The following is a 27,664-nucleotide window of genomic DNA, read 5'->3' on the forward strand; positions in this document are numbered from 1 at the left end:
GGGAGGGCATCACCCCTGGGAAGGCATCCCTCAGGAATCAGCCCCTTCCCCGCCGCGAGGGCCTCGCCTCGCCTCGCCTCGCCTCGCCGGTGCCAGATTCCACCCCCTGCCAGGGCACCGCCCGACCCCCGTCACACCGAGGCCGTGACGCGCGAAGGAGGTGGCGAGGCGTGGCGTGTGACGCACCGGCGTGGGCCCCGCCCTTCGCGCGGATGATTGGCGAGGGGAGGAGCTTCGAGGTCCGGCCTTCCAACTGATTTGTCCCTCCGCACGACCCGTAGCGTTTTCCGTTCCGCACCCCTCCATGATGGAGGGAGCTGCAGCCCCCTCCGAGGGCCTGCGCTATGCCGAGTACGCCAGGGTCTCTACGGGCACCGGCGGGGGCCAAGCCGAGCTGGACCGAGGGCTGGTGAGCGCGCCGGGGGCGGCGTGGGGATGGGGAGGCGTCCCGCGAGTGGCGGCCCGGGGGGTTGGGGGGAAGCCTTGTGCCGCCGGAGGGGTCCCGTCCCCGTCCGCGCCGTTCCGTGAGGCCGCCACCTGCCGTGCTTCCCCGCCCGGGCCTCTCGCACCCCCGCGGGGTAACGCGCGGGGGCTCCAGGGCGGCGGGGCGGGGCTGCGTGCGGGCAGGCGCTCGCAGTCTGCCGTGGGGGTGGGCGCGGCGGGAGGTCGGGTGGCGGTGCCTGGGGGGAAGGGCTTGTGTCGTCCATCCCTTCCTCCCTCGCCTCAGGCCGTGCGTGGACCTGGAGGCGCGGGTGGAGCCTCAGCGTGGGGTACGCGGGCTGCTCCGGCCCTGACAGGCGGGAGCCGGCAAGGCCCGACGCTTCATTCCCCCGCCGTAGGGGGATGATACCCACGTACTGTCCGAGTGTTGTTGCCGCAGCCTCGCGTGTTAGCGGTTTTGTAGAGCTCCGCCTCAGAAAAGTAATTCTCACCCGACGGTTCGTCGTGTGGGAGAGGCGGGACGGGCCTCGGGGCGGGGGCAAAGCGCCTCTGAAGTTCGCCGTGCCCTGCCGCGGTGCGGTGGGAAGGGTGCTGTGACTGTGTCCCGCTCCATCGGCCCTGGTCGCTTCGACTGGCTCGTGGGACAGGGAGCTCCCTCTGGAAAAAAGTTGGGAAAAATACACGGATCGCTGGTCAGAGCACTGGCTAGTGAAGGTTCTGCGGTTTTAAAATGGCTTCAAATACGTATTTACTGGGTTTAGCTGTAGAGGCAACAGCATGCACACAACATGTCATTTTCTTGAAAAAAAAATGCAGTTTTTAAAATCATAGTTTCCTAAGTTGCTTATTCATTGTTACTACAGTCTAGGGCATTTATTATTTTTTCTCCCAGGAGGGTCTTTCTGTATATTTATCAGCAAGCTGTGTAATCTCAAGAAGCTGACTCTGGAACTTGTCACTGTCACATCCACACGCTCTCCCTGTGGAAGGCTAGCAGGGAAATTCCTAGTGAATTTTGTGGAGTCTTTGGGTCTTCTTACCTGCCTGGGATGAAAATAGTGCATTTTGGGTTAATGTGGCTTGCTTTGTTAGTGTGAGTTGTTTTGTCAGGTTCTAACAAGGTCCTGAGACTGTGGTAGGTTTTTAAAAGGACTAGGTTCTGGGTTGCTGCAATTTTGTATTGAAATTTATTCTTCAGCCAGGCCTTTCTGTGAAGAATACAGTATTTTTCAGGCATATATACATTGTAAACTGTTAGCGTATGGTTGGCAGTAGAAGCTGTTTCAGAGTTTCTCTTGATGGTATTATGTAGTTGGATAGTGGAAAATGGGACAGTACCCATGCTTATTGGATTCCCAGCTGAATCCAGTCCTTCTGATGCAGAAGGCCAAGTTGCATGTAATAAAATTCTACAATTTTGCCACAGGAGGATAGCAAGATCAACTGCAGTGCTGTGCATCCATTTCTCTGATGTCGTACAGGGTTAATGAGGCTTTCTCACCACAGTGGAAGGAAAGAGTAGTAGGGGAGGTGAAGTCTAACAGCAGCATCCATCTCTCAGGGCTGAAAGAGCTCTGCCTTGAGTCTTGGTTGGGAGATGTCCTGGATGTTATCTGTAGTCTCTTCATCTTTTACTCACTTGCAGTTGTTTTTTTCAGTTGTTACTTTTACTCTTGTAGTTGTTTTACAAAAGCGTTTGGAGTGACAGAAGGACAACGTAGAAGCATAAAGAGCCTGTGCTCAGAGATACCTATGACAGGCATTTGTTAATTAATACTTGCTCAAGCAGATTGATTTGAATGCCTTATGGTAACACTTTTATTAGTGAATCTGTGGCACAGGTAGCATTTCCTATGAAAACTGTCGGAGACTTTAGGCATAGTTTTATATACAAACCAAAAAGTTTGCTGTAAAATTGATGACACAAATTGACATCAGAATTGGGTGAGTATAGAGAACAGTATCTAGCTGATATTACTTTTAATTCACTATTGGAAAAGAAATTAAATTTCATAGGAAAGTAAGACTGGAAGGAAAACGTTAGATTATGAAAGCAAATCTGTTGCAGATAGCTTATAATGTAATCCCACTTCAAAATGTATCTGGCTCTATATAGAGTTAATTAGGTGGTTTGCTCTGAAACAGTCTTCCAATAAGCTGTAGTACCTACTCTTCTGAGGACTAGAAGCCTTATTCTAGCTTCCATACCAAACAGTCATTTATGTCAGATCAAGAATTTTTATTTAAGGGGAAAAAGTAGTTTCTGAAACACTTTTGTACTCTTGGTTAATATACTTGTGTATCCTACTTCCTAGTGACATACATAACTTAAAAAAACAACAAACCACACCTTCCTAAAATGAAGTTTTTAGTTAAGCAAATGATTTACATTAGTGTACTTCAGGGTAATTATGCACTTCCTATTTTACTGATCCACGATTAAGCATGGACTAATCACACAATGTTATCCAACCCGCTTTTTATTCCATTACGCTGTAGCTTTCTGAGGCAAAAGACAGTAGAGCTCTTACTGTGTGAGCTAGTTGTGAGAAGAGCAAAATATTTTCCATTTAACTAAGAAGGGTGTTTTCACTGATTGTATTTTATACACTGGTTCTTCTAAAACAGATCCTATGCAAGAAAGTATGTTTTAACATTCATAAAGGTGATTCTCTTAGCCTGTGGTCAGATGTAATAGAGTTGTGCTGAAATTTTTAAATTATGCATTTGAAATTCTTTTTATATTTATAAGCTTAACTTTTTTCTGCTTCATAGAAGGAGAAGCTACAGAGCTAGGAATTACAGAAGTCAATATATTATTTTTAGTATGGCTAAGTTAGAAGAGACTGTGGATTAGAAATTTGCAGGAATAATATTGTTCCTTGTTTCTTCTGCTAAGAAAAAAAATCAAGGCTACTGGAAAATTACCTGTTAAAAGATTAGGCCAGAGATCTCTGTATGCTAACAGTATATGAAGTATACCTCTAAACATACTGTATGTTAATTAATACACTTTATCCTCTTTTGTTTGCCAAACACTTCAGTAAGTCATGTCTTGCAATTGCCTTCCTAACATGTGTATTTTCTTCTCAGAAGCGTGTATAAGAATTTTTTAAAAATCAGGTTTTGCAGATTTAGCAAAACTTTTTATTGTTTTCTGTATCTAGCAGAGTTTGTTACTGAAACTGAACTACATAGTAAAATTAAAATACTGAGATCAGCAGAATAGTATAGGGTTGATGACTAGCCTTTGGGAGCTGATTCACTGAATAAAGGAAGGGACAGATGTTACTTTTTAATCATTTATTTCTTTATTTTCCCCTCTTGGATCTTAAATGAAAGCATTCTGTTAAAACCTACATCTTAGAAATTTCTTACCAGCATTTTTGGAGAGGGGGGAGAGTCAATTCTGTCACAATTAAAAGTCAGTTTTGTTTGGTTTTTTTAATCTCTTGAGAGTCTGAAATAAAATGCATATTCAAGCAACAGGAGTCAACAGTGTTCATGGTGGTAGCTGCATTAGCATGCCATAAATGAACTGATCCCTTCCACAATGATAGTGAGTTGCTTTCATTTAATATTGACATGAAAGGAGTGCATTTAATTAAGACTTTGCACTTTATGCTCTACATTTCAAAGCAGCAGACTAACCTTGACTTATTCTTCTAAATAATCAACTGTGTTAAATGAGCATTGAAAAGGGAACTGAGTCAAGCTGAACTTAATAAAAGACTTACTGGTTAGTACTTGAAGTTGCCACTAGTTTTATGAGAGACTGTCAGTAAAAGGCAAACCATGCAATCTTTCTTAAATTGATGCAAATTTTGTTTTTATCACATGTATATAGTTAGGATCTATTCACACTGTAACAAACATTCAAGGTGCTTTGGTATAACAAGTTATCACTCCTTTGCTACTATGTGGCAACTGACTCTTCTCTAACCTGCTCACAATGCAAATAAGGTGAGTTACCATAAACCAGTATTTTCTCAGCTTTTTCTGGTGGTTGTACCTCACTTCAAAACATGGTCAATCTTTTATGCCTCTCTGGCTTGAGGTTTCCATCACTTCTATCTAGTTTTCTGGCTTGTCTTCATATTCCTGTTGATCCTGCATACTGCTCCTATTCTAGAGCTGCTGCCATGCTGCTTTATCTACTGCTTTCCACTAACTGCTAGTGCTTTCCACTGAGATTGAAATAATGCATCCCAGTGGACGTGGCTGACTCTATCAAAAGTCATCAGGGGTCTCTACGTTGTGTTCCCAGGCTACTGTGCAAAAACACTTAAGCTATTTCTGTACTGAACCGACAGAGTCAAGGTATTATTAGCCTGGTCTCTGTGCTTGCCCTTACCTGTGATGAGGTATCTGCTACTAATGCTGTGTTGCAACTTTGCATACCTTGTTGTAAACTGCTGACTTAAACCAACTTTTTGGTGGCAAAGCAAGTATAACTTAATTTGGACAAGCACAAGGTAATAAATATTTTTTTTTTGCCAGTATCATCTATTTCACACATTGTTGAGCTCTTAATTGACTGTAACCACTTAGTAAAAGATTCTCGCTGTCACTCTGAACAAGTCAAGGAAACTCTCTTGAATATAAATCCATGGTCACAAACCACAGAGCAGAATAATATAGAATTTCTATAAGACTATGATATTTAAAGAAATGTTATGGCTGTTTCTGGTTAGTGTCTAAACAGAGGAACTGGAGGAATTTTTTAGAGGGTTTGACTATTGAGAGCCTGGGAGAACCCATTTGTGAGAAGAAATAAAATGAATTTTAGTTCAGTGAGGAGATGAACTGTATGCTTTGCTATTTTATATCTTCTACCATTTAAGGTAACATACTTATATTTTTTCATGGTCTAAAGATGAGGGGAAATTTTGTGGAACTGAAAGGAACAACAGACATAAAACTACTACGGTATTTTTATATTCAGAAATGAATGCTAATATTGAGACTGAAGACTGCACTGAAATGGAAGAGTTAGGTTATTAAAATGGGATAGATGGGCAGATCTTTAGGGCCAAAACTCACCCAGTCTTAACTATGGAGTTCCACTTTCAGTATGTTTAATGAATCTCTTTTTTCTGCTAGAAATCTCTAGGCAATTGCAGTGTTATGTTATACAAATAGCTGCAATAGCCCCATCCGGGTAGGTGGGAGGTAGGTACTTAGTTAAAATGCATAGGATCCAGAAGCTAGATATAGAGGAATATAGTTTATTCTTGATGAGCTCAGAGCAGGGTAACACTTTTTCTGTACTGAGCTCAATACTACAGGCAGCAATCACAGCCACTTGCCTTCAGAGCTGAAGCTGTTGGAGCCACTGGGTGCGATGGCAGCGCCTACATCTTGTACAGCTGCCTGTTTGCTGGGAAAGTTGTCGACCTGTGTTCTAGCCCCTACTAAGCCAGCTCTAGAAGGCTTTAAAAGCACTATTTCCCAACTCTTCGCTTATTCCCCCTCTGTCTAGAAATGAGATTGGGTACAATCAAAGAACAGAGAAATTTAGCCTCAGGAATCTTAGTTGCAAATGCAGCTTGGCTCCAGATCGAGTTGTTAGGGCACTTGTATTGAAATTTTGGCTTTGAGCCCTGCTGTCAGGCTTGTTGGTAGAAAATGCATAAACTAGTTTTTGGATAAATGCAGAAGTTGGTCATATATAGAAGAGACAGTCTGGTGATTATGTTTTGAATTGAAGCTAAACAGGCCGAATCTGATTTCTCATGTTTCCTGGGGGAAGTTCAAGGCATTATCATATGATGAGACAGGTAGTGCCACAGATGACTATTTAATTTGTTTCAGAGGTTACATGTAGGCTTCTTGGAAGCAGAGAGATGCCCCTAACACTTGCAATGCTCGTTACCCTTCTTGAATTCTGCAAACGTGTGAAATCTGTCCCTTCTTCAAGGTTTACTCCATATCTTTAAGCAGCTTCTTGTTCAACATGGAGATACTTCTTATTGTCCTTCTTGAGATGCCTGACTTTCTTTAAGCACAGTGTAGGAAAATACATACACCTCATCTGGGGGTTTTGAGTTAGTAAAAGGTAGGAGTTACTGGTGTCGAAATGAGATGTTCAAGTCTGTTTTTGTGGGTTTGGTTCCAAGAGCCCAGTTGGACTTAAAGTGAGTTTTAAATGATAATGCACACCATCTGAAATCTGTCAGAAGTCTGCCTATTTGCAAATATTTGTACTTTAAGGTGGAGTCCAGCTAGTGACTGACAATAAGTAATGAAAAGAGGTCACTGACCTTCATGTCTTTATTGGGGCTTCCATGAGTCAAAGGGTGAAAGATGGAAGACACTAACATAGATCTGTGGCTGTAACATTGAAGTTAATATTCCAATATCACTTTTAAGCAATGCCATTATGAGATTCCTAGTGAAGGACTTACTAAAAAAAAAATTTTTGTGCTTCATGTCTTTGTAATAAACCGATACTTTATCTGCTACGTGGAACTAGTCTGCACAAATAATTTCAGGTAATCCTGAATAGTTGTCTGCCTTCTGTTTTTATCATTATGTACTGTGAGCTGCTTTGTCAGTGTTTGTTCACTGATTTGCTATTGGGTAGTTCCAAGTTAAACCTGAAGCGTTGGCATGGGTTAATGAGCCTGAACTATAAAATCTAACATAGGCTGTAGAATACAGAACTTAGTTTTATCTTTCTTATAAATTATATATGAAATGTCTGTGTCAGGCATCAGAAATACTTGCTGTTAAAGTAAAAGGTGCATATATTTCAAGTTAGAATTTGCATTGTATTCTGACTCCTATTTTTCTGTTTTAGGCCAAAAGAATGATAGCAGTTGGACTTGGTGTTGCAACTGTTGCATTTGCAGGTAAGGTAAACTACCAGCTGAGTGAGGAACTGTCACTTGTGAGCTGCTGTTTCCAAAAGGGATAATGAAGTTTTTATGAATATAAATAGCAGAAATTGGAAGGGTTTCTTGAGAGTGCTATGGAGAATTGTGTCCAGTTATAGTTCTTGTCCCTTCAAAATTCTTGGCATATTTTTCAAAATTCTTTTCAAAAAAAGTCACAGCTGGAGAAACTAATTTTATGTGCAGCAGCTAAAAGGTTCCATCTGCTTTCTGTCTGCAAAATGCAATGTGAAAAGCTTACTTTGTTTATTTAATAACATTTTGCAAGGTGGAGGCTCGTTAGTACAGAAGAGTGCAACAGTATCTTGTGATGTGAAGGTGATGCTTGACAAATTCTGAAAGAGAAAAATAGAAGGTTTTAGTGCTATCATACTAAACTGTCCCCATAATTCATTGTTTGTTACCTGAACTCTGCATCTGGACTGTATGTTCTGAAAAATAGGTTCTAGCCTGAACACAGGGCATGGGCTTAATATGATTTATACTCTGGGTTACTCAAGCTAGATAACTGTGGTCTGTTCTGGGTTTGAAATACTCAGATTGATTTCCATTATATTCAGCATATAAAAGCAACCATGGTCAGCTATGTACAAATGCATACACCAAGAATAGCTGCAATAGATGAACAAGTTGCACCAAGCCTCAGTAAGTGTTTGTTGGGTACAGCAATGCTGGTTTTTTTGATTACGGGAAGGAAATACAAGGTCTTTGGTGATGTACACCCATTAAGCAGTTGGTTTATCTGTATCTTTATATAGAAGCAGAAGAGGAATGCTCTTAGAATTTCTTCTGCTGGTTGAGCTGAAGTATTCATGGCAGCTAGCAAAGAAGTGGTAACAGAAAGCATTAAGAAGAAGGTGAGGTAATATATTAATACCTCACAGCATTTCAGCCCTGGTACTGTAACAGTGGTTTTAACTTCTGTGTTGACACAGGCACGCGCTTAGGTGACCTCAATAACCTATGGAGACATCATGTTAAGAATGAAAGCAAGATGCTGTTTGAATGAAGCAGAACCATATTTTACAAAAAGGGTTTCCATTGTGTATAATAGTTACATTGCTAAGGAATAGTTAATGAAAACAGTAACTGGGGAGAGGAGACTTACAGGGAAAATTGTGCAGTAACATGGCACAAATCTTGGTTCTGAAGTTGATAGACCTGCTTTGTACTTCTGAGAACGCAGTCTAATAAAGTTCCCACTAGCCTATCCTAGCTATAGATGTTCACTGCCGGTGGGGAGTTGAATGCTTCTGAATCCCAGAAGATCCTCTCTTTGTAGCAAAATAAAAAATGCAGTACTTACAAAATGTGTGATTAAGCACACAACATCACAGCAAGAAACATGTAGTACATAGATTTCTTTTTTTGAAGACATAACCTTTGAACAGTATTTAATAAATAATGTATATCCAAAGCTAATGTTTCATACTGCCCTTTTTCTTAAAGTTCACAAGGCATATAACTTCATTTACCATATTGAAATGCATTTAAATCTATTTATTTTGTGGGCAAAGACAATGGATCTTTGCAGTCCATGACTAGGTTTTTAGATTAAGTATACTAAACTTCTTCCCTTCCCTCCCCCAATAGTACAAAGGTTGAAAAATGTAAACCACAGCAAGTTTACCATGGGGCTTTGGCTGGGCAGAATCCAAAAATGGACGTTGAGGGAACATCTTGAAAAGCAGTAAAGTGCGGTGGTGCTGTACAGCAAACAAAATGAGACAAAAAGATTAACAAGGAAGGATTTTAATTTTTTTAAACCAAAATTCTTTGTGCTGTAAGCTGATGAACATAAGTTGGAGACTTTTTAAAATCTTAGTGGTGAATGTAATAATTTCATTTAACTTCAATCTTTTTCAGGTCGTTATGCTTTCCACCTTTGGAAACCATTGGAGCAGGCAATTACAGAGACAGCAAAGAGGATTTCAACTTCTGTAAGTTTAGAGGTTACTTTATTTTAAATTTATTATTTTTATATTTCAAGTATTTAGAAAGGTGATGTCTAATGTTACATATGGTAAGTGCCACTTAGATTACTTCTTTTCCAGGATAGGGGTGCTTCTTACTGTGTTTGTTCTGGTGTATTATCTGGTATATTTTAAATCCCTGTGGATGAAGCTATCTCAAAAGATGTTTGAGAGTTTGATAAACAACTCTGACTTCCCTGGTGATGTTCCCTGTTTCAGAACTCTTTGCTATTAGGTGTATGATAAATTGTTGAAGTGTACTGTGAGGAAAATATCTAATTCATAGATATTACAAAGTGATGACATGTAGTTTCATTTCAAGAAGCTAAAAATTAAAGAATTTAGTCATTTCTCTTCCAGATACAGTGTTAAAAATCAAGAAGACAAATTAATAAAAGTCTAGGAAAGGTTGCTATAGAGATGAAGGAGCTTGTTTTCTTGTTCATGTATAAGTTGTCCTTTTCTTCTTCCCCAGCTGATTTGAACTTTTAAACAATTTTTTGTGCTTTGTTTTGCCCTGCATATTTAAGAATATAATGATGTAAAAAAAATGAAGAGGTAGAGGGTTGTGAGAGGAGCATATGCAGGGAATATTTGAGAGCATTTACTTTTTGCTTCAGTGGCTGTACTGTCCTCTGGTAAATAAAATATGTTCCATTCCTGATTGATTAAAGTCATTCCCAGTGAGGTAGATGTCTGCTTGTGGCAGTGTATTCTTTCAGTGTTCATAGTCTGTGAACACTCGTCCACACTGGAAGGAATGCAGTTCCCCTCTTGGTGCTGATAGGTGAGGGCGTTGAGGGAGTAGTTGTTGCAGACTATTATTTCCTGAAAAAAAAAAAATAATAAGGGTAGGGGTGGGGTTTGTTTTGTTTTGTGTTTGTTTTTCTTGTTTTTTTAAAGTGATCATTAGCATTTTATCTGTTAATGTGAGGCTAGTTGCAACACAGAGCCTGTCTACAGTATATAGGCAGATGCTAGGGTCCAAATTAATTTGCTATCTATACTTCTTGTTCACGTGCTGAAGGTGCATGGTTGAGCAATGCAAGCTTCCTGGGAAGAGGAAGACTTGAAACATGGGCTATCATCTTGAGGCTGGTCCACGCTTGTTCTTAACTGCAATGTGTATCAGCCAAATGGTGCTCCTGGATCAGTTTTTGCTGTCTGTCCCTCTATTGCATTGCTGATTTAAGACCAGCACCAATTTTTTTTTTTCCCTTTTCAAAGCAATTTTTTTAAAGATTCCCAAGTTGCCTGCCAAAACAGCAGAGGGGACTTTAGGTACTGTGAATTCAATTGCTTTCACAGGATACGGGTACAGTTTGACTTGCAGGCTTGCTAGAAGGTAGCTAGCAATAAGGACATGTGGCTTCAGAGTAGGGAGTGTTTCAGTCTTCACCCTCCCTCCCCAGCAGTTTTACTCCAGCATTTCTTCTTCCACCCATTTGTAGATACAGGCTAGAGAATCTAAATTCAGACATGTTCACATAAGAAAGCAGGCAGTGACTCTTCTTAACACATTGAAATATGACATGCTACTGCACAGAGAGGTGTCTGTTCCTAGGAAGCTCTACCCTTCAATACTGGTATACTGTCTGAGCCAAGCTCATTACAGGCCTACCTCATTTTTACCACAGTGACTTTCAGAGTCCTGCAGAATTTGTGAACAACCATAAAAAGCAACCCAGGAGCTTCTGCATTCTCAGTGTTCCTAGTCCCTGGAATTGCATCCTCTGTCTGCTTCACATCCTGCCTTAGAGCCCAGAATCGTATGTTGATTTCCAGTAGAGTATCTCTGTTCTGCTCTTCTATTTCTGAACTTGAAAATACAAATTTTCAGTGTAAGACAAAATGAATACAGTAAAAACTCTCTCTTCCTGTTTGCCATTAACTGTATGTATTTGTCAGCTTTACGTTTGTGAGGGTAACGATAATATTCTTGTACAATCACAGTGCAAATTTAAGACCCTTGTATAACTCTTAGCCAAGATTATTTGTTTACTACTCTACAGCTACTACTTTCTTGAATTTTTTTCGCCCCTTAACAATCAATTATTTTCGACTTACAATTTTTCCTTAAAACAATAGAGAAAACATGAAGTACAAAGATCCTGTGTAAGTGCTTATTGTCTAAACTTCTTATTTTAGTAATCCAGATGCTGTTTATACTTTCTTCCTGCTCACTAATAAGTGACTTGGTTAAAGTCGTTGAGCAATTATGAAGCAGTCATTTAAAATACCCACTTGCTGTACCTTGAGTATTTGGCACTTTCTATTTACTTACCTAAATAACATGTACAGTCAACAACTGCATTCATCTTTTAGTCAAAAATGGTAAGTAAAGGCAAGTAAAAGTGTTATGTTTTAGTCTGAATTTCTACCCCTCATTTAACTTTTAACTTAAGGCAGTTAAATATATATTCTTAAATATGAAAGGTAAATGCTGCTGTAATTTAGTCCTGAAGTTTTCTACCACCTTTTTATTTTTCAGTGGAGAAAGACGTAGGAGGAAACATTGTCATTTCCTCTCTGCGATAAGTTATAATGCTCATTTCTGGAGAAATGCCTTTTTAGCTTGAGCCTAGTTTTGTTACTGGTGTTACAGAAGCCAGTGACACTGTTTTGTTTCTGTGTGTAGTGACAAGAGTCTGCTGCCAGTACAAGGTGCATAGCACTAAGTAGTCATTTGGCCTTTCTTCCTCAGACAGACCTTAATGCTGTTAATTATAATGTTAATATTTCCTTAAAATGTGGGGAGAGAGGAAAAAAAGGAAGTATTTCAATAGCATTTATTACCTGTCTTTGTTGAATCAATGATATTGAAGTTTGAAAGATAGAAGATAGAAACAGCAAGTCTAGGCAAAATGAACTGTCAAAATACAGAATATTCAGGACTGTGGGATCTGAGTATTCCAGAAGAAAAGGGTATCTTCTGTAGCACTTAAAGATTTCTGCACTGTGTTTCCCTTACTGGATCTGATTCTGCTCAGACCCATAGAGTTCTGAATTGAGAGGTAAGGGTAGCGACCACCTCTGTTGTCCTTCACTGAAAATAAAGTTTCCAGAGAACAATGCAATTTGCAGTCCATTTTATAATTTTTTTCCTAACTGATGTTAAGGAAGTTAAAGTTGATCTTAGAAAATTGTAGGTTATATTATAACACAACTTCTAAATAGTTTGTTAATATAGTTTGTTGGGATTTTTTCTCCCTTCCAGTGTTTACCTTTTCAATGGAGGACTGTATTGATGGTGGAATGACACATAGAGTTTTCAGAAAAATTCACTACTACGCGTAATATGATGTATGGTCTCAGTTACGAAGTTTTCAATCTCTTGCCTGGCATGGAAACAGTGATTATGCTTTACCTGTGCTATGCCAGGAAAAGTATCCTGAAGATGTCACAGTCCAAATGGATTGGATTTTCATAGCTGACTGCTTTTGTGAAAATTTGCAAGAGGGAATAGACATTTGCAGAGCAACTCCAGCCATTTTCTGTTGCTTCCCCAGCCCCAAAATCTATTAATAGCATTTGTTGAGGAAGCAGAATTTACTTACATAAGTTGCTAACCAGTAACAACATGCAAGGAAATAAAGTAAATTAAATTATAGCTCTCCCCTCCCGCCCTGATAGTACAAAGGAATGGAGCGCTCATTTTGATGATTTTTTTTATGATTTTTCCAGTTGGCATAGCCATGGTTAATAAATAATCAAGTGTCTAGAACTGCCTGCTTATCGAGGAGTTCTCATAACAGAAAAATATCTTGAGTACTGTTTCATTTCATTGCAGCCATTACTTAGAATTTACAATTAGGAAAAAAAATGCTTTAATTTGAATAGCATGCAAAAGTTGTTTCATGCTTTAAATTCTGTTTAGGACCAAGGTCTTAATTTAAGATTGATTATTCTTGCTACCTGCTTCACTTCTGAGAAGATGATGTTTTTTCTTGATGACCAGTTCAACAAACTGGTTTTGCTTATATGCCAAAGGCCACAGACAACAATTTCTTTCTTCATTCCTCTTGGAAGTGAACCGAATCAAGGCTTTCTGATATTAGAACAGTGTCAAGGAAATAGGCTTTAAAAAATGAAGTATTTCTGAATTTAAGCCTATAGCCATCCCTCTCTATTCTCTTATTTCAAATAGTATTTTAGATTAAATCTACCAAGAACAGAGGCACACTGTGTTACAGATAATTCAAATATTGCTCTTGTCTACGTGAACAGTGAACCAGTGTCCTCCTGTATTAGAGCTGTATGCCAGAGTTGAAGGGCAGAGAATTAACCTTTTCAGAAGTCTATCTGCACCTAAGCTGCTTTGGGAGACGTTCTGGAAAGTCTTTCAGAGGACATTAAAGTGATTTTTTTAAATGTGTTTTTTTCTCTCCTGTAGTAATGGTTCCACATCATAGCAAATTTTGTTGCAGTTCTGCCGCCTCAAGCGTGTTATCTGGTAGCCATTAAATCATTAGCACTGTTTCCTCTTGGAGGACTGGAGAAGCCCTGTGTGTTCCCTTAGTGTTATGTACTCAACCTGTAACGTAGGTGTGCTCTATTAGAGACCTGTTTTGTGTTACGCTGTAGCTCTAGCAGCAGTTCTTCAACAGATTTTTGTTGTAGGCCTGACACGTCCACAGTTGCTTCAGCTTTGATATCTGTAGTATTACTGTAGTGGTTATGGCATGTATGGTTTGGGGTGGGAAGAAGAAAGATAAAATTAGTTCTGGATCATAGCAGCACACCAAAAAGTCTTTTCTGTGGCTGTGTGTGACTTCATGGTAGCAATAGGTGAAATACTTCTGAACCACGCTTTTGGGTGAATGTCACTCCTAAGCTTAATTAAAGGCTTTGCTTAGATATCATAGACAGAGCCCTTTAAATGCTGTAGTGCCTTTGAAATTACATGAGAGAGTTTGTGTAAACATAAGGCAAAATTCTCACTGAATATGAATGGGTATAGTTAGTGAGGGAATTATTTTATTAAAGGCCAGGCACATTTTCACTTGGGGGTAAAAGGAACACTTTAAAATAATCTCAGCTCTCAGGCCAAACTTCCCTTTGATAAAAACAAAAAAAAGCTTATTTTTCCCCAGTTGATAGGTTTTGCATTGAGGAAAAGACTTTAGTCCTGTTTAGTGGTTTCTGTGTGCCAGTTCCCAAAGGCAGGCTGTCTTGGATCCGCATCTGCTGCCTCTGGGACTTGTGCAGCTTCAACTATTATTTGTGCAGCAATGAGCAATGGGCTAGTCTCTAATTCTTGTTATAGAAACATTTATATTGAGGAGATCACTTCTAACCATCAGTGACAGTTCAGTAACTAGGGTTTTTTTCATTGTGTTGTTTTGTCTTTTTATTTAAAATATAGCTAACATATATGTTCGACCCATTCCCTATGACAATTAATTGCAATGATTTACTCTAATCTTCATTTCCTTCTTTTTAATGTTCCTTTCCCAGTTGTGTTTTTTCTTCCCTTCTTAAAACAGTGGCTAAAGTCTCACATGCCAATGAGTTTAAAAAAACTAACCCCAGATCCTGTATCTAATTATTATCGGTCATTGGTGTCTAAGGAAGGATGAAAAGGCAAAATTATTTAGGCTTTCACCATCTACTCTACTGCTTTTCAGTGTTCTCCAGCTCAGCGATTGCCTGAAGTAGAGCTTGTGGCTTAATGCTAAACCTTCAAAGATCTTTTTTTTTTTTTTTTTTTTGGAGTAACAGTCCTTCATGTGCAAAACCATACTGACTTTTCATCAGTAGATTATATTTGTCTGCTCTTATCCTTTTATTGTTGTTCTTACCTACTTTCTTTGTAGAAATATCTGGACTTCAAAGTAATTGTCCATAATTCCTTGGATGCCAAAGTATTGTGACTTTTGCCATTTTCCATTGTGATGGTACCAAAGCTGTTCTAAACAAGTTTCCCCCTTTCCCTCCCCTGCCCTTCCCAATACACACACTGTGTACCACTCTATACTAGCATGTACTTTGATTCTGGACTCTTTTGCCTGAAGGCAGGATTTTAATGTTTGTAGCTATTAATATGTCTTATTAGCAGTAGAGGATTGTAAAAACACAGGTAGTTACTTTTAAGTTATTTTTTGTATGTGTTAACACTCAGGAGAAGTCCTTTTATATTATCTGGTTGGTAGTCATTCCATGCCTTCAAAATAAATTATAGATGAATACAGTGCTCTAAATGAGGTCATATAAATACGATTTAGGTCCCAGCACCTTGTACATGAAACTAATTATTGCTTGTTTTCCCTTTCTTCTTTCTAGAGTCTTTCATCATACTATAAAGGAGGATTTGAACAGAAAATGAGTAGGCGAGAAGCCAGTCTTATTTTAGGAGTAAGGTAGGTGTTGTATTAATGTTTTTGTTTGGTAAGTATTGAATGAAGAAATACATGTTGCAAGGATGTGGAATCTCTTGCTAAAACTAACTTTTTAAAAAAGACTTCTGTAACGCTTATAAACCATTCTAATATTCTGCTTAAGCTAAAAAGCAAACAATAAAATGCTAATAAAACTTGTGTTTGGCTTGAAGGCATGGTAACACATTGTAGTGGAGAATTGGTGCTCTAGAAATAATCAGGATAGCACATACTGCGCTAATTAGTGCGATCACATGGCCTGGTCTCTAAATAGCCCCTTGAGAGAAGTAATATTGTAGATTATATTAATAAATGAGGAAAACAACTCAATTTTGCTCTTTCTTTTTTCATAAGTCAGTAAGATTATTTTTTATTTCTCAACACAGATTTGTTTGGGTTTAAAAAAGTTGTAGCATATTCCAAACAAAAATACTTGGAGAGACTTGTCATTTAGAGTGGTTATGGGAAGTAATTTCCAGGCTGAGTATTCAATGGATTTTTCAGGGGATTTTTTTTCCAAAAACATTTGGATGGCCAATGGTAGCACACACCTCAGTGATTTCTGTAAAGCAGGCGGTGAGTTTGAGGGCTTTCCAGATGAGAGGAGCAGATCTGACCTTAGGTAGTAGATTTCTTATTTACAGTTTAAATCAGGTCTGAATCATAGAATCACTAAGGTTGGGAAAGACCCTTAAGAACATCGATTCCAACCGCTAACCTATCATTGCTAAGTCCACCACTAAACCATATCCTCCAGTACCACATCTACCCTTCTTTTAAATACCTCCAGGGATGGAGACTCCACCACCTCCCTAGGCAGCCTGTTCCAATATTTGACAACCCTTTCAGTGAAGAAGTTTTTTCTAATATCCAACCTAAACTTCCCCTGGCACAGCTTGAGGCCATTTCCTTTCATCCTATCGCTTGTTACTAGGGTGAAGAGTCTCCCCTGCCTCGCTACAACCTCCTTTCAGGTAGTTGTAGAGAGCAATAAGGTCTCCCCTCAGCCTCCTCTTCTCCAGGCTAAACAACCCCAGCTCCCTCAGCTGTTCCTCATAAGACTTGTTCTCTAGACCCTTCACCAACTTCATTGCCCTTCTCTGGACACGCTTCAGCAACTCAATGTTTTTCTTGTAGTGAGGGGCCCAAAACTGCACACAGTACTCAAGGTGCGGCCTCACCAGGGCCGAGTACAGGGGCACAATTACCTCCCTGCTCCTGCTGGCCACACTATTCCTGATACAAGCCAGGATGCTGTTGGCCTTCTTGGCCACCTGAGCACGCTGCCGGCTCATGTTCAGGCAGCTGTCAGCCAGCACCCCCAGGTGCTTTTCCTCCAGGCAGCTTTCCAGCCCCTCCTCCCCAAGCCTGTAGTGGTGCCTGGGGTTGTGACCCAGCACTTGGCCTTGTTGGATCTCATGCCGTTGGCTCCAGCCCAACAATCCAGCCTGTCCAGGTCCCTCTGTAGGGCCTTCCTGCCCTCCAGCAGATTGACACTTCCACCCAGCTCGGTGTCATCTACAAACTTACTGAGGGTGCACTCAATCCTCTCATCCAGATCATCAACGAAGATATTGAACAGGACCGGCCCCAACACTGAGCCCTGGGGAACACCACTCGTGACTGGCTGCCAACTGGATTTGACTCCATTCACCACAACTCTCTGGGCTCGGCCATCCAGCCAGTTTTTAACCCAGCGCAGAGTGCACTTGTCCAAGCCGTGAGCAGCCAACTTCTCCAGGAGAATGCTGTAGGAGACAGTGTCAAAGGCCTTACTAAAGTCCAAGTAGATAATGCCCACAGCCTTCCCCTCATCCACTAAGCAGGTGACCTTATCACAGAAGGAGATCAGGTTACTGAGGCAGGACCTCCCTTTCATGAACCCGTGGTGGCTGAGCCCGATCCCCTGGGTGTCCCACACATGCTGCATAATGGCATTCAAGATGATCTGCTCCATGAATTTTAAGGTGTTTTAAAAAAAAAAAAAAGATAAGGAGGATGGTTTAATTATTGGCAGAAGAAATTATTTCAGATGGTGAAAACTCAGACTTAAAATCCCATTCAGTGTGCTATTTGTGTTTACTTCTAACATAATGGAAATTATGCAGATTTAGCATTCAGTTGAAGAAACTGTAAAATAAAACATTACATTTATTTGAAGTATTTCATGCTTCCATACTGAAAAAGAGATTTCTAGGAATGTTCTTCAGAAATATTTCCTTTGGCTTTGAAGTTTGATAAAATATTAACATTTTCACTCTATAAGGGCAAATTCAGTGATATTCCAGAGTAGCACATGGCAGCTCATTAAAGTGTGTTTACAGCGGCAACGCCTAGCCTGAATGCGCTTGTGTACATATCTGAAGTTTCATCACATCTGAAGCCAGTCCCCTTTAATATTATTAGCTTGAGTCTGCACTGGGAATAGTGACACTGCTTGTTGTGTTTGGACTGAGTCTTGCAAATTTCAAGACTTAATCAGATTTGAGGAAGTTGGTTCTTAATATTAAAAGGATTGAGTCTTTAATTGTGTAGAAGCATGGCTAACATCTTTATAGGAAATTTTCACATTGTTTAAACACACTTTTCTAGACCAGTTTTAACTCACTGCTTACTGTATTATATATATATAAGCCACAAAAAAAAAAAAAGGCAGTGAGTTTTAGTGTTATGGAAAATGCCAGGGTATGCACAAATGCACAAACTAGATCTGTCTAGGCCCTGATCTTATTATTGTAACGCTTGTCCTCTGTGTCATCACTTTCAAGTCATATTAAATTTTGAGGCAAAGACCTTCAAGTGCTGAGTATGCATGGGCATTATAAACAATAAATACAAGCCATGATAAAGGTGAGCATTTAATGGTAGCTTTTAAATTTCAAATGTATTGGCCCATTACACATTCCAAATGTTATTCTCAAATAACCATCTTGTAAGATTGCAGGGGTTTTGGTAGAAACATGCACGGGCATTATTTGTTTTTAAACTATGTAAAAAGTATCCAAATCTACAAAGTACTGTTTTGCAAATATTGGTTAATTTTAAGTTTTAGTCTTCTTGCATTACTTGTTATGAAGCAGCACTGATTACTGGAAGTCGGTATAAACATAACAGTAATATTAACAACTGTATACTCTGTGGAAGGAACTGCTGATAGGAGAGATGGGAGAATGTCTGAGATGATATGGGAGGTGAAAATGTCAGCAGTGTTGCCCAAACATTAGGCAAAATAGTTGCTGGCAAAACATAGCCATCCTAGGTATAATGGTTCACAACTACCAACTCCCTAATGTTGAACTTACGAAGTTAGAAAATATGTCTGAAAAGAATAAGTTAAAATTCTAGATTAAAGATGAATAAAAATTTTTGTATTGTAGTTTCCTTTATGAAACAAGATGCATACTTCTTCTCTCCATAGGCAAAATTTAAATTTTTGTTAATGTACAAAATACATGTATGCATTAGTTAAGAATGTTTAAATCATCATTCTTAAAACATAAATGACAACAGAAAGAGTTAGGCTATTCAGTTAAAAAAAAAGTACATTCTGTAAGTGTACAAACACAAACATATTTAAGGTTTAATCATGTGGCGTTGGTTTTCAGGTTTTTTTTCTATTTAATTTATTTTATTTTTAAAGACAGTTTACTGCACAGGTATATCATATAAGATCACTCAAGTTGGGAGGGATCTCAAGAGGTGTCCAGCTGCACCTGCTGCTCAAAGCGCAGCCACCAGTCAGGTCGGAGCAGGTTGCTCAGAACTTTATCCAGTGGCTCTTGAAAGACTCCCAAGGATGGAGAATGAACAACCTCTCTGTGCAACCTGTGTCGCTGCTGGACTGTCCTTGGGGTGAAAAAGTGTTATGTCCAGCCCACACCTCCCTTGTCGGTCTGTGCCCATTTTCTCTCACCCTCCCACCATGCACAACTGTGGAGAGCCTGGACCCATATTCTTTGTGACCTTCCTGCAGCTGTTTGGGGGGCTGCTGTGAGGCGCCCCAGCAGCCCTCTCTTCTTCAGGGTGAACGAGCCCCACTTCCTCAGCCTTTCCCCAAAGGGTGAGTGCTCCAGCCCCACACCGTCCTGACGGCCTTTACTGGACCTGCTGTGGTTGGCCAATGTCTTTCCTGTGCAGAGGTCCCAAAACTGGATGCAGCAGCTAGATGTAGTTGCCTGAGTAGAAGGGAATAGCTGCTGCTGTTGACCTAGTGACCACGCTCCTGCTCATACAGCCCGGGAGGCTCTTGTCCTTCTCTGCTGCCAGGGCTCGCTGCTGGCTGTTGTTCTTGCTGTGCCCTGGGTCCCTTTCAGCAGAGCCGCTCCCCAGCCTGGCAGTCCCCAGCCTGCAGCGCTGCGAGGGGCGCTTCCTTCCCAGGCGCGTCTGTCCTTGGATTTTGTGAAGGGTTCTTCTCACCCCACTCCTGCAGCCTCTCCAGGTCCCCCTAATGTTCGCCCTGCAATATATTGACTGTTACCACCGAGGTGATAGACTTCTCAACTGGTTGGTGATGTTGGAAGGCAGCATGACATTGGTGTTACTCAGGTTGTGAGGCTGTACCAGTTCAATGAAGTTGTGATTTTGACATTAAAAGGTTTTTCTTCTGATAGTGATTAAGAATCTTTAGAGACCAGTCTGACTGTGGGATAATCAATATCTCATAAGCTAAGTAAATTTTATGTAAAACACCATTTTCACAGTTGCTTCTTGGAGCAGAACTGCATGATTTTCCATAATATGCAACTGCCGTTCTTCCACAGTTACGCTTTGGCCATCTGAGCTTCTAAATGTGGTGTATCAACTTTCCTTTTTATTATTAAACAACAGCTTTGCAAATCAAAATATAGATTATTGTTATTTTTAGCTGTCCAATAACAAATCGTTTCATTTTCGTGTTTATGTAGTTCAAGGCCTTTCACCCTCTGTTTAATTCTTACTTTCTGGGTTACTTTCTATTCCATTGAAGTATTCTTTTCTTATGCAGTTCTATGAACTATTTTTGCCACATACCCTAATTTCCCTGTGACAGAATAATAATTAGAGGTTGTTTACCTCGGGAATGTAGTTAGGCTGATAACTTGCATTCAAACTGTATCTACAAAAAGATTAATTAATTGAATCATCACTGATTAAGAAGTCACCTGAAGTGGAAAATACTGCTTCATTTCTGCATGCTAACAAATTATGAAAAACGAAAGCATTCAAACTGTCCTTTTGCATACGATAGCCTTACTGTGTTGGCATACTGCATCCATAAGTGCTTATTTGTTTGGTAAGGTACATATTTAATTTAGGCCAAGTACATATTTTATGTATCTGTCATTGAAGGAAACAACATTATGTAGCACTTGTAAATCAGCATGTCCCTGAATGTAACACACTGAACAGCTTTTCAAAAATAACAAATACATTTTTTTTCAAGCCCCAGCAGAAAGAAGAATTATTTATAGCAGCTATAAAAATATTTACAGTAGAACAAAATATGATAATATTAAATATTTGTTGTTTTGTCACTGGTCATATAAATACTTATTCTGTAGGAGGAAAAAATGCGTTTTCTGCATTTAAAGATAAGAATAACCAGGTAGATACAACCTTGAGTTGCTGGGTTTCCCCTTCACCCCCAATTGTGTATTTCAGATAAGTGGATGTATTCCATTTGGAAAATACCCTGAAAGGTATTTGTATGTGTCAAATACACAGGCTTTTTAAAAATATCCTTCTCAGTGTGTCTTACATGCCTTTGTTACTTCCCCAAAGATGCAGTTTTATGTTTTGTCCACAAGATGGTGAAAATCTCAAGTTTTAATTAATTTTGAAGCCAGTATAAACTGTTAATTTATAGTCTGAGCACAGTGGCATTTATGGTAAGCACTTCAATTTATTTTTGCAGTCCATCTGCTGGCAAGGCCAAAATCAGAACAGCCCATAGAAGAATCATGATTTTGAATCATCCTGATAAAGGTAAATAATAATTACTTTTCTTAACCAGAGATGGAAAGGAAGAGGTTTAAGTGAGATACTTTAAGTTTACTTATTCCGTAAGTAACCACACCGAGTGCAAATGTATGTTGTTTATTCACAGGCTTGAGCTTCTGTGTATCTTCCCTCAGATACACTAGGCTTTATGAACCAGTTTTACCCATCTTTCTTTCACGTTGTTTTCTAGACTTGTGCCGCTTCAATAAAAGTATGAGCTCAGGGACCAGTCTTCCACACTTTAAGAAAACTTATTAAAAAATAAGAAAAAATGAGCCATAACATTTTTACACTAAACTGACATTCCTGTTTGGAACTGAGATGGACCAGTCACTTGTATGAAAGTAGCTTTCTGTGGGGAAATGTTCTGCAGTCACTAAGTACATCATTGATGAATTTCAGACTTCCTGGAATTCACTTGGAAAAAATGTAAAGCTGGGCACTGTTGCTCTACTGGCCGGGGTTTTAATGTAAATTTATCTTACGGAAAGGCTATTATTATAACTTTAACTACACTACAGCTGGTTGAGAAAGAAAGCCCATATGTTCATTGCTGTTTCTACTTTAAAATAACAGATGGTGAAGAGTTGCACTGTATTTCAGAAGTCAAAAGGGGAAATTGGAAGGTTTTTATATCTTTTTGACAGAATTATAGGGCTCCCTGCCAGCACCCTGTTTTAAGAAAAAGAAAAAATAACTGTGACCATTGGCCATGGGAAGTGTTTAGCTGATGCTTTTCTTTGCTGTCTTCACCCCTCAGTTTAATTCTAAAGTTGTCCCGCTTACTCCATTTCACACTTTCATTTTTTTTACACTTTTTTGCTGTATAAGCTGCACAGACATACAAAAGAAATTATCTTCTGCATTTCTAATATATTACGATGGTCAGAAGCCTCTTAACCGCTAGAGTAGCTGTTAGGTTAATTTTAATATATATATATAATGAACTGCTATGTTTTTTGTAGCAATACTTAGAGAGGTGAGCCAGAACAGTGAATTTCCATGCGGCTGTTGAGTAGACCTAAAGAGGCAGTTCCCTTTACGAAGATCGTACATTTTAATGACCCACTCTTACAGCTGTAATGCACCTGCAGCTGGGCGCAATGTAGGTTTGGACGGATGCAGTGAGCCCTCCTGTGTGCTATTAAGATGGAGCGTTTTCTCAGTAGGAAGACCAGTCGAAGGGATTTGTGCCTCTGTGCTGCCCCTGCAGCTCTTTTGGCATGGCCGTAGGAAAAAAAAAATCTTGTGTATTGTCTTCAGCTGCAGAACTAGGGCCTAGAGTGATCTTGAACATGTGGCATCACAGAGAGACTTGTTTGTTTATGTATATAACTTGATTTCTTCTGGCTCTGGGTAGCGCAGATGTGCTTTTAAATATAATGCTCAACATTAGAATGCTATTTTAAAATAATATTTTACCAGATGGATTTGATGGAAGAAAGGGCAATAATTACAGATTTTAAAAGTTACATATGTTGTCTTCAAATGTTGAAGAGAGAATTATTAGAAATAAATAAATAAGAAATATTTAGAAATTTGCATAATAACATCCCCAGTGAGCGCTACTAAAATGGTTGCTTATTAACCTTTACGTAGTTCAGTTTAAGTGTTTTTATATTGATATGTTGTATGTTAATTTATCAGTTACTAATTTTATAAAAGAATATTTGCTCACAGAAGAAGAGGAAGAGAGAAGCTTTTTGGACTTCCCCTAATTATAAACAAACACTTAGGCAATCATGAGATTGAATTTTCTCTCATTGGAGGGCTACAAAATTGATATGACGCTTAAAGATGTAAATGTAGTGAAAACACCACATGTAGAAAATCACATGCATTTAAAAATTACTTGGGATACATTGTTTATTGCAGTCTTTACTGCTTGTTTCATCCTCCTGTATACTCTGAAAGAAGCAATACTCGGTGTAGTAAATCTGATTCCTGGCTAAAAAGGCTATCGGTTTAAAAAAAAAAAAAAAGAAAAAAATTTCATTCTCCAGCAACTCTCTACCCTTCCCCTGCCCTGCCTCACTTTCTCCCAGTACGTTTTTACCTAATAAGGCTACATTTAAACAAAATTATAACAGAAGCAAGAGAATGCCATTGCTCTTTTTTCCAGTTGTTTTATTATACCATGAAATGACTTTAGGACACTCCTGCAGGAATCCAAATTATTATAAAGTCTTTAAGCAAGCCTTGCCACATGTGACTACAACTAGTTCTGCGTGTTTCTTTTATCATTGCCCTTTCTGATGAACAGAATGAATGAAATGATGAATGAAATATTGTGATTGAACAGATGCCTTGGAAAAGGCTGTTCAGTGCACAGTACTGCTGGATTCATATTTTAATGTAAAAAGTATAGGTGTATTATAGTAAGTGGTAAGTTACTGATACAGACCTTGTAATGTGGTTTTTGGTGACTGTAGGCAGATGGTTGGCACTCAAGGGGAGAGTAAAGAAAAAAAAAAACCCCAACACAAAAAGACCGCTGAACTGTAATCAGATTGTTAGATGGAGCGTAAAGCAATGACAGTGTTCAGGACTAGAAGTTAGAAGGTATACCATGTTTAAATAGCTTTAATGTGATGGTTTCTGGCTGGTAATTCCAGGCGGCTAACACAGGGGAGGCTTGGGGGGGTGCGCGCGCGTGCGCATGTGCACGCACTTAATGACTCTTTGTCAAAATTATCTATAAAATTTAACCTCTTAGTTTTTGGGGTGGGTGAAAATAATAGCTATTAGCTTTAGATGAATGTTCAAGACAGCTGACCTTGCATATGTTTGTAGCAATATTGCACTGCAAGTCTAAATCACACCCATGTAAAGTGATTTCAGGCTTCGAGACAAATTGTTCAGTGTTATTCTTCAGTGCCTTCAGTTTTGATTACATTTCTCATGTTTCCTTATCAATTAGTTTACTTCATATCAATGTCATTTCTTTTTAAGCAGTTGTATGAAAAGGATCTATTTAGAAAGGAGGAGCTAATAAAAGTGGGTAATAAGGGAATGCTGCATGTGAAGTAGTTTGGCTCTTAATACTGATGTGTAAATGGTATTTCTTTCCCCTTTTTCTCCTCAGGTGGATCACCTTACTTAGCAACAAAAATAAATGAAGCGAAAGACTTGTTGGAATCCACTGCCAAAAATTGAAATCCGACGCCTTGGGTCATAAGAGATTCAGCAGATACATTGTGCAACAGCTTTCATATCTACTTGCTCTGCACAGTTCCTTAACACTGCATTGATTGTTCCTATTTATTGTCATAATTAAAAGTTTAAGGTTATTTAAAAGCAAACTGAAGTATTTTACACTTATGTAAAGTTATGTACAGTTATGCTCCTGTGAGGAGCAGGGAGTTGGACTTGATGATCCTTATGGGTCCCTTCCAACTCAAAATATTCTATGATTCTATGTATCAGTTTTAGTGTATTTGTATTGATCTATGATCCATTACAAGCTTTGAAGATGTTCTCCTACTGTCTGTGTTTTTCTTCAGAAGTAGTTGCTTCTTTCATTAAACTTTTGGAGCTTTTTAAAATTTAAAAAATAGTCTTAAATATAGGTGTGTTTTCTTCGTTGATGAACACTTGGCCACGGCCAGAAATTCTGTGACAATGTACTGAGTCACAGGAAGTATGGCAGACTCTGTACGGCAAGCTTTCAGCATCACCTTGCACTTGAATCTGTTCGTTTGTGAAATAGTAGGGCTTATTCATGTGTGCAGTTTGAGAGGTGCAACTTGGAACAAAACTGCAGTTTCCATTAGCTGTATCTATGGGGCTTGGAGATCCAAAGGAAAAGTTTTGGTTAGTTCTTTTACATATTAAAAGATCTCTGAAATTGTCAAATAATTATTTGGACGTGCTTTTACTTGAAGTCACAGAGTACGTTTACTATGTAGCAGCTAGGATGGTGCAGGGGTTTTCGTGGCAGTGGAACTGAAGCAGGTAGGTCAATGATGATATAAAATCCATGTCAGATAGATTTTATAGGCTGCGATTGTCTAGGTCGGTCCAGTCGTGTCAGCCTGGTGTAGGACTGATACGGCAGGGAACAAGCAGGACTGTGCCCCTGATGATAGTAGCTTTGCTTATGGCTCTGGCTGGGCTTACTGGGTTAGTTCTCCAGTACTTCTCCGCAGTATGCTCTATTTCCCAAAGTATCGTACGCACCTCCTTATGTAGTGCCCTACCAACCTAGTGCTGGCTTTGGGGAATACTGAAGCCATGGATCTCTGACTCTAAAGAGAACATGTTTTAATTGACAGCTGAGAATAGGTGCTATTTGGGACACTTGGCTGCTGCAAATTCCTACCAGTAAGTTGGCTGCAGATTAATTAACTCTCCTAAAAGGATGATGATGAGTCAGTCAAGTGGATTCATTGCAAGACTAAAAAAACTTTATAGTATCCATTCAAACTCTTATCATTTGAGGTACAGCAAACAACTTGCTGAAGTGCTGCACGCATAAAATTTAGATATCCTGTTTTGTAGGTTGTTTAGCTAGAGGGAAGTGGCTAAGAGCAGTTAAATAATTAAAGCATCCAACATCATATTATCCACCAGAATGTGCATTTGTCTGGTCGTCCAGTGGTGGATGTCCAGACTGCATGGATTTTTCTGTGAAAGGAAGAAAGAATATGAATTAGTTTTTATCAGGTTCCTCCCACTTTGTCACAATTCCTGTACTTTCATTAGAGACAGACAAAAAAAAAAGTTTAAGTTGACCCTGAAAGAAAATACTAACTTTAGGTAATTAAGAGACTTCTTGACAATTACAGTGGCAGGACGTATGACACAACTTCGAACCATAGAGTCATAGAATAATTTGGGTTGGGAGAGACCTTTAAAGGTCAAACTTGGCTGGATAAAGCAAAAAAGGCTGCAGGGAAAAGCCTGCCTGGGAACGGGCATACGCTGTATGAGTACTACACCTGTGACATTTAACTAATGCTCTAATACAAGCAACTTTAATTTGAAGATAACAGACTTTATTCCGATGCAGTAGCCTTAACACTTCTTTGTTGAAGGAGTAGCCACCAATTCATGCACATTTAAGGTTAGTTATTCCTTTTATTGGTATATCAGTCTATATTAGCAAAAAAAAAACCCACCAAAAAACCCACACACCAAACCCAACCATTAAGGCTTTCAATTTGGGAGGAGAGAAGTGAGGTGGTGGGGTTGTTCCTCGTTTTCGTAAGTCTGTTAAGTGATCTCAATCTTTGTTCAAAACCAAAATTGATGTGTGTGGTAGGTAGCAAAAGTGTTCTTTGTAGTGATTTTGAACTGACTAGCTCTTGTTTTCATATGATTGCCTTCCCCCCCCACCCCGGCCCCAAATACAGTGTGGTATAAAGAGCTACAAAGTATCAGTTTAAACAAGTGCATTAAAGATGGCTACTTGTTCTGTTCTTAAACTTCCCCTGTCTTTGTAGGAAGTACGGGGTTTATTTTTGTGAGATTGTGTTGTTGGTAATTTTCTTCCTGATCCAATTATTTATATCTGATTATTTTGGAAGAAACACTTTTTCTGGCTTTCAGTTGTGAGAGAGATTATCCTTTTTAATAACCAAGTCCTGGTTCTGCTTTCTCCCTCTTTTCAGTGCAGACTAATGACCGATTAACAAATTTGACAAATTAACAATTTTTTTTAAAAATGGAACAAATTAACTTTGGCCAGTTGTGTATCTGGAAAATGCTGTAAAATGAGTGAAGCTATTGAATAGCGGTTGTGAAAGCGTCATTGTTGTATGTTCGGTGCCATAACATCACACCTACAATAACATAAGTATGTATCCGTGGAAGCAAATAATTTTTCTCGTCTGTTCACTGACAAAGCTTGCTTTACCTACTAAATGGTGTTTGGAAGGATAAAGATAGGACAGTGAAAGGGAAGATGTAGTCAAGCAAATCATGTAAATACTGCTCAATTTGTTGTTGCTGATAACGTTGCAGGCTAAGGAATGTCTTTGGAGACTGCCTTGCAGAA

At 39.3% G+C, this 27,664-nt stretch overlaps 1 protein-coding gene across 1 annotated transcript; it reads left to right on the forward strand.

The window, feature by feature from the left end:
- The first annotated feature begins 256 nt into the window (after window positions 1–256).
- On the forward strand, window positions 257–27,248 carry DNAJC15 (DnaJ heat shock protein family (Hsp40) member C15). The gene is made up of 6 exons (XM_064440820.1): window positions 257–409; window positions 7,244–7,295; window positions 9,204–9,277; window positions 15,593–15,669; window positions 21,581–21,651; window positions 24,752–27,248. The coding sequence occupies exons 1-6, from the start codon at window positions 305–307 to the stop codon at window positions 24,820–24,822; spliced, it is 450 nt and encodes a 149-aa protein (XP_064296890.1). The 5' UTR covers window positions 257–304; the 3' UTR covers window positions 24,823–27,248.
- Window positions 27,249–27,664: the final 416 nt, after the last annotated feature.

Source organism: Phalacrocorax carbo, chromosome 1, assembly GCF_963921805.1.
Source record: "Phalacrocorax carbo chromosome 1, bPhaCar2.1, whole genome shotgun sequence".
Taxonomy (NCBI): Eukaryota; Metazoa; Chordata; class Aves; order Suliformes; family Phalacrocoracidae; genus Phalacrocorax; species Phalacrocorax carbo.

Coding starts and splice junctions, on each gene's coding strand:
- DNAJC15 (XM_064440820.1), top strand. CDS start 305: ATGATGGAGGGAGCTGCAGCCCCCTCCGAGGGCCTGCGCTATGCCGAG. Junction 7,296..9,203: donor TGCAACTGTTGCATTTGCAG/GTAAGGTAAACT, acceptor AATCTTTTTCAG/GTCGTTATGCTTTCCACCTT. Junction 9,278..15,592: donor CAAAGAGGATTTCAACTTCT/GTAAGTTTAGAG, acceptor TCTTCTTTCTAG/AGTCTTTCATCATACTATAA.